This window comes from Loxodonta africana, chromosome X, assembly GCF_030014295.1.
Source record: "Loxodonta africana isolate mLoxAfr1 chromosome X, mLoxAfr1.hap2, whole genome shotgun sequence".
Taxonomy (NCBI): Eukaryota; Metazoa; Chordata; class Mammalia; order Proboscidea; family Elephantidae; genus Loxodonta; species Loxodonta africana.
Genome location: NC_087369.1, coordinates 17411533 through 17418946, shown reverse-complemented (window position 1 = coordinate 17418946; position 7414 = coordinate 17411533). Strand labels below are relative to the sequence as shown.

Sequence of the window (7414 nt, the reverse complement as noted above, 5' to 3'; positions counted from 1 at the left end):
AGGAGCCAGGACATGCTGTGTAAGGAAGAGGAGACAGGGAAAGGGCAAGGAAACCAGGCTTGGAGATGGTAGCTTGAGGGGAAGGTGGGATCAGTGTAAAATAGACTCCAGGATTAGCAACTTGGGCATGTTTGAAGGCTAAGGGAAAAAACTGTTGAAAAGAAAGAGACTGAAAATAGAAAAGAGGCAAATGGTTAAGGCTATGGCCTAGAATGCCAAGAGACCAGCAGGACCCAAGGGAGCCCCAGTGGAAGAGCCATGGCTTGGACAGAGGAGAGGTGAGAGAGCAATGGCTAAGAGTGACACTCATGATTATATAGAACTGCACTCTCCAGCACGGTAGCCACCAGCCAGCTGTAGCTGCTGAGCACTTGACACGTGGCTTGTCCAAACTGAGATGTGCTGTAAGAATAAAATACACATTAGATTTTGAAGATTTAGTATGAAAAAAGGAAAAAAGTCAACTATTCCATTAATGACTTTTGTATTGACTATATATTGAACTGATGATATTTTCAGTATGTTTGGTCCAATAAAATATATTATTAAAGTTGAAGAAAAAAATCAAAAGATGTATTGCATTGGGCAAATCTGCTGCAAAGGAGCTCTTTAAAGTGTTCAAAGCAAAGATGTCACTTTGAGGACTAAGTGAGCCTGACCCAAGCCATGGTATTTTCAATTACTTCGTATGCATGCAAAGCTGGACAATGAATAAGGAAGACCAAAGAAGGATTGATGCCTTTGAACTATGATCTTGGGGAAGAATATTGAATATACCATGACTGCCAGAAGAAGGAACAGATCTGTCTTGGAAGAAGTACAGCCAGAATGCTCCTTAGAAGCGAGGATGGCAAGACTTCATCTCATGTACTTTGGACATGTTATCCGGAGGGAGCAGTCCTGGAGAAGGATATTGCACTTGGTAAAATAGCGGGTCAGTAAAAAAGAGGAAGACCCTCAATGAGATGGATTGACCCAGTGGCTGCAATAATGGGCTCAAACATAGCAAAAACTGTGGGAACAGCACAGGATCAGGTAGTGTATCATTCTGTCCCTATGAGTCAGAACCAACTCGACAGCACCTAACAACAACAATAACATACATATTGTTCAGTGACATTGGTTACCTTTTTCACAGTGTGTGAACATTCTCATTATTTTCATTCTGGTTGTTTTGTTTCTAGTAATCAAGCTTCCCTGCCCCCACTTACCTTCTCAACTTTGCTTTAGGGTAAATGTTGACCATTTGGTCTCATATAGATGATTTTTTAAAGGAGCACAGTACTTACAGGTGATATTGTTTATTTTATGGGCCAATCTGTTGTTTAGCTGGAAGGTGACTTCCGGCTGTGATTTCAGTACAAAGTTTAAAGTGTATCTCAGGGTGATAGTCTCAGGGACTTCTCTAGTCTCTACCATTCCAGTAAGTCTTACTGTTTTTAAGAATTCATAGCTATTTTTAGAACCAAATAAGATTTTTAAGTACAATACCACCATCATCATTATTGCCATTGTTATTATTCTCATCATGACTTTTTCAACCAAGAAGAGTGATTGATTCAGCCTTCTCAAATGTGTATGGCTGTTTGAAAGATGGAACTTGACTCATGAGAAGAGAATAATAATTGGTGATGTTTTCATTGAAAAATTCATGAGTTAGCAGCAAGAGGCTAGTTCATTAAAATTCAGATACAGATAAACAATGCGTATGGTTGAGGAATAATTGCAGTGTATCTATGGTTACAGAAAATCTTGTCAACACCCATTGTTCTATTTATACCCTGGGAGGCATGGCACCACATTTCTATAAATAGAATGGAAACACATTCATTTCAACCCTGATCATAAGCAAACCTCCAATTGTCTCAGGAATAAAGGAACTGGACTCCAGAGTGTAATGGGGCAGAGGGTGAGGAGTATGTCAACTATGTCTGAGGAAAATTCAGTCAACACAGCAAAGAAGAACAAAAAAAGCTTTTAAGGGGAAATGAAGCATCCTAAGGTCTCCAGTAGATGACTGCTTGAGGAAGAGTGACCCTGAGAAGCTGAAAACCCTTGAGCTGCTTAGGTTTCTCTTGAGTACGCATTCACTTTTAGATACAAAAAGAAGAAGATTTTGAATTAACATGGTAGAGAAAAAGGATTTTTTGAAAAAGGCACAGATCCATAAGGTCAAAGAGAATGAGAGGGTAGATGACAGCAAATGAAAGTGGCCATAAAATTTTGAAAGGTGGAAAGCAGACGCACAAATGGTAACTGACTTAGCATAAAGCTAAAAATTGAAGGATCTACAAGGATCCAGGACCAGGTAACAGTGGCAAGAAAAAGCCAATTTGAACTGCAGACTCCCAGGGATGCTCAGGAATTGGAGGCACCAGGCCTCTAAAGGCTGAAAAGAAGAGGCTGAAAACAAGAAATAGGTGAGGGCAGGTGTCCTGTACAAAAACACAGAATTGATTCAGAATTATTACATCTAGAGTAGTGACATCCCCCTGCCTCCTAGCCTCCTTCTACCACTAGGCTCTGAGAGCACCAGCAGTCACTCATTTCCTTCCGGGACAAGGGAATGATCCCCGAGAAAACACCTACAGATAATGATGTATGGGAGTCCCTAATAAAACATGCAAGTCCCTTCTCAATCCTCCTATGATGAGGGACTCTCATGTTAATGAGTTAATAAACGCCACCCATGTACAGAGTTTTCACAAAACTAAGCTTTTTAGAGTCTCACTCTTAAATGTGAATAGATAATAAAGAATAGCCATTTAAAGAAAGTTTCTAAAAATGTCTGCCTTGAGCATTATGCTCTTTAAGAATTATCTATATGACATCAAAGTGACAACAGCAACTCGAAAGATTAATAGGAACCTTAGGGGCCAGTGAATTTATGTTAATGGGGGAGGAACAACTCAGAATAAGGGGGTGAGAATGGTTTCACAACTTGAAGAATGTAATCAATATCACTGAATGCTACATTTAGAAACAGTTGAATTGGTGTACGTTTTGCTGTGTATATTCTCAACAACAGCAACAAAATAAAATAAAGTTTCTAACATGAAAGGCAAAGAACAAACATACAGGGAAAAAAAGAACTCTGAGAAAATGGAAACGATGCAGAGAGCAGAAGAAAATTTCAAAAACCTAAACCTCACTACAAGTAATATTCTCAAAAGGTAAAAGAAGAGATTGCATCCATAAAACAAGAACAGCATACTATTAAAAAAAGATGTCCAAGAAAAAATAAAGAGATCTTTAAAATTAAAGTATAACAGATAATTAAAAAAAAAAAATCAATGGAGAAGTTGTAAGATAAAGTTGAAGAAATTTTAATGAAAGGTGAATAGACAATAAAAGAATGAAGTGGAAAATACAAGAAATAGGATTAGAAAAATCAGAGGATTAATCCAGAAGGTCCAAGACTGAATCATAGAAGTTCCAGAAAGAAACACATGGACATGGAGAGGAGAAAACAAAGAAATAATTACAGAAATTTCCCAGAACAGAATAATATGAGTTTCTGCATTAAAGAGGTCAAGCAAGTACCCAGCACAATGCCCATGCCAAGGTATTACTATAAAATTAGATAACACTCAGTATAAAGGGAAGACTCTACAATCTTCTTGAGAGAAAAAAAAAACAGCTCACAAACAAAAGATAGAAAAACAGACTAGCTAGAAGACTATAGAACAATGCTATCAAAATTTTGAGAAAAGAAAATAGTTTCAATACAGAATTCTATATCTAGCCAAATTATCAACCTGTTGATGGTAGTTTAAAAATATTTTCAGACATGTAATGTCTTAAAAAGGAGCCCTGTTGCACAACAGTTAAGCTCATTTGCCAACCAAAAGATTGGCAGTTGAAACACACCCAGCAGCTCCTTGGGAGAAAGATCTGGCAATCTGTTCCTGTAAAGATTACAGCCAAGAAAACCCTATAGGGCAACTTTACTGTCACATGGGGTCACTGTGAGTCAAAGACAACTCGGTAGCACCTAACAAGAACAACATCTCAAGAGCATGTAAGGTCTCAAAAACCTTAGGAAGTCACTGGGTTGTGCTCCACCAAAATGAAGGATAACTAAGGCAGAAGATCAAGGAAACAAAGGAAAGAGAAGATAATTCTCCTTCACCAGGATGAAGGTGAAGGAAATCTTAGGGCCACACAGCTAAGAAGCAAGCTTAGAGAGCAACTGATTGAGATAGGAGTAAAGAGGATGGAAGGCTCAAAGAAGGTAACTCGCAACAAAAACTGAAGCTATGGATTAATACCCATTTTGGATGTACTCAGAGAAGACTGATGCTTCCGGCAGTGTTTGGAGATGAATTAGGGAAGGATATATGGAAACTATGCCCCCAAAATGATGAAATTATTAGCTCCAGAGAAAATAAAAAGGTTTTCAAGAAAAGAAATGTAATAATTGCAGCTCATTGAATGGGCGGCAGTGCTGCGGACTGCAATTATTTTGTCAACTAGCCGGGACCTGCTCTGAGCAATCATGTCTAAGGGACCTGCAGTTGGCATTGATCTTGGCACAACCTACTCCTGTGTGGGTGTCTTCCAGCACAGGAAAGTGGAGATAATTGCAAATGATCAGGGCAACCGAACCACCCCGAGCTGTGTTGCTTTTACTGATACCGAACAATTGATTGGTGATGCCGCGAAGAATCAAGTTGCAATGAATCCCACCAACACAGTTTTTTATGCCAAACGTCTGATTGGATGAAGGTTTGATGATGCTGTTGTCCAGTCTGATATGAAGCATTGGCCCTTCGTGGTGGTGAACGATGCAGGCAGGCCCAAGGTCCAAGTGGAATATAAGGGAGAGACCAAAAGTTTTTATTCAGAGGAAGTGTCATCTATGGTTTTTACAAAGATGAAGGAAATTGCAGAAGCCTACCTTGGAAAGACTGTTACCAATGCTGTTGTCACTGTACCAGCCTACTTTAATGACTCTCAGCGTCAGGCTACCAAAGATGCTGGAACCATTGCTGGCCTCAATGTGCTGAGAATCATCAACGAGCCAACTGCTGCTGCTATTGCTTATGGTTTAGACAAAAAGGTTGGTGCTGAAAGAAATGTGCTGATCTTTGATTTGGGAGGTGGCACTTTCGATGTGTCAATCCTCACTATAGAAGATGGAATCTTTGAGGTCAAATCTACAGCTGGAGACACCCACTTAGGCGGAGAAGACTTTGACAACAGAATGGTGAACCATTTTATTGCTGAATTCAAATGCAAGCATAAGAAGGACATCAGCGAGAACAAGAGGGCTGTTCGTCGCCTCCGCACTGCTTGTGAACGTGCAAAGCGCACTCTATCTTCCAGCACCCAGGCCAGTATTGAAGAGATTGATTCTCTTTATGAAGGAATCGACTTCTATACCTCTATTACCCATGCCCGGTTTGAAGAATTGAATGCTGACCTATTCCATGGCACCCAGGACCCTGTGGAGAAAGCCCTTAGGGATACCAAGCTAGACAAGTCACAGATCCATGACATCGTCCTGGTGGGTGGTTCTACTCGTATTCCCAAGATTCAGAAACTCCTTCAGGATTTCTTCAATGGAAAAGAACTAAACAAGAGCATCAATCCTGATGAGGCTGTTGCTTACGGTGCAGCTGTCCAGGCAGCCATCTTATCTGGAGACAAATCTAAAAATGTTCAAGATTTGTTGTTCTTGGATGTTACTCCTCTTTCCCTTGGTATCGAAACTGCTGGTGGAGTCATGACTATCCTCATCAAGCGCAATACTACCATTCCTACAAAGCAGACACAGACCTTCACAACCTACTCTGACAACCAGCCTGGCGTGCTCATTCAGGTTTATGAAGGTGAATGTGCCACGACCAAAGACAACAACTTGCCTGGCAAGTTTGAACTCACTGGCATACCTCCTGCACCCCGTGGTGTTCCTCAGATTGAGGTCACTTTTGATATTGATGCCAACGGTATCCTTAATGTTTCTGCTGTGGACAAGAGTACTGGAAAAGAGAACAAGATTACCATAACTAATGACAAGGGCCGTTTGAGTAAAGAAGACATTGAGCGGATGGTCCAGGAAGCTGAGAAGTACAAAGCTGAGGATGAGAAACAGAGAGACAAGGTGTCTTCTAAGAATTCACTTGAATCCTACGCTTTCAACATGAAGGCAACAGTAGAAGATGAAAAACTTCAAGGCAAGATCAGTGATGAGGACAAGCAGAAGATTCTGGACAAGTGCAATGAAATAATCAACTGGCTTGACAAGAACCGGACGGCAGAGGAGGAAGCATTTGAACATCAGCAGAAAGAGCTGGAGAAAGTCTGCAACCCCATCATTACCAAGCTGTACCAGAGTGCTGGAGGGATGCCTGGAGGCATGCCTGGAGGAATGCCTGGGGGCTTCCCTGGCGGTGGAGCTCCTCCATCGGGTGGTGCCTCTTCTGGACCCACCATTGAGGAAGTTGATTAGGCTGATCTCTGAGCGGAGATACTTGAGCATTGTTTCACAGTAAAAAAGAATTGAAGGGCCCAAATTTGGAGTACATTTAGTGGCGGTTTTAAACGTTGTACTGCTATACTAAGTTTCTGGGTATTCTCAATACTTGAATATGGAATATGCATAGGGGAAAGGAAGTCAACATTGCACTTTACTAGCACTGTATTGTAAGTGGAAAATACAATGTCTTAAATAAAACTGTATTTAAAATTGGCAAAAAAATGTAATAATTGCATACTACTTAGTCCATCTATGCATAATAGCTACAAAGTCATAACATAAACACTGAATTTTGGTCTCATTTTTTTTAGAAATTGATGTAACTATAGTGCAGGATAGGCTAAGTGCTTGGCTCCTAACCGTAAGGTTGGTGTTTCAAACTTACCCAGCCGCTCTGAGGGAGAAAGACCTGGTAATCTGCTCCCTTAAAGATTACAGCCTAGAAAAACCTCATGGGGCAACTCCACACTGTCACATCGGGTCTTCATGAGTTGGAATGGACTCAATGGCAACCAACAACAACATAGTGTAGGGTGGGGTAGAGAATGTGTGTGCTTTCGAACTCAGTGAGAGGTGGGAAGGGGAGGTGATATTAATAAAGTTAAACCCTCACCTTCCATAGTGAGAAATCAATAGGTAGTACCTAGCTAAAAAATAGAAATATCAATGTTGATAAAAAAGAAGAAAGTAAATCCCAGGAGGGGATAATAATAGAATCAAAAATGGTTGGCTCTTAGAAGTGGGTAACAGGAATGGAGAAGGGTGGGGAAACAGATTGCTCGTTTTCATTGACAATCTTGCAGAACCGTATGAGCTTGCAGAATTATGTGATTGTAAAAAATGGCACAGTGGGGGTGTTGGACCTCCTCTAACTTCAAGGGGAAGGGGGAGAGAGAATCACCATCAGCATCAGCCTAAGGCGGGATTCCTATG

At 40.7% G+C, this 7414-nt stretch overlaps 1 protein-coding gene across 1 annotated transcript; it reads left to right on the top strand.

The window, feature by feature from the left end:
• Positions 1 to 4423: 4423 nt before the first annotated feature.
• Positions 4424 to 6703, top strand: LOC100662306 (heat shock cognate 71 kDa protein-like). Its single transcript, XM_064278031.1, is given in 1 exon segment — positions 4424 to 6703. A coding segment is annotated over 1 exon segment (1956 nt). The 5' UTR covers positions 4424 to 4498; the 3' UTR covers positions 6455 to 6703.
• The last annotated feature ends 711 nt before the right edge of the window (positions 6704 to 7414 follow it).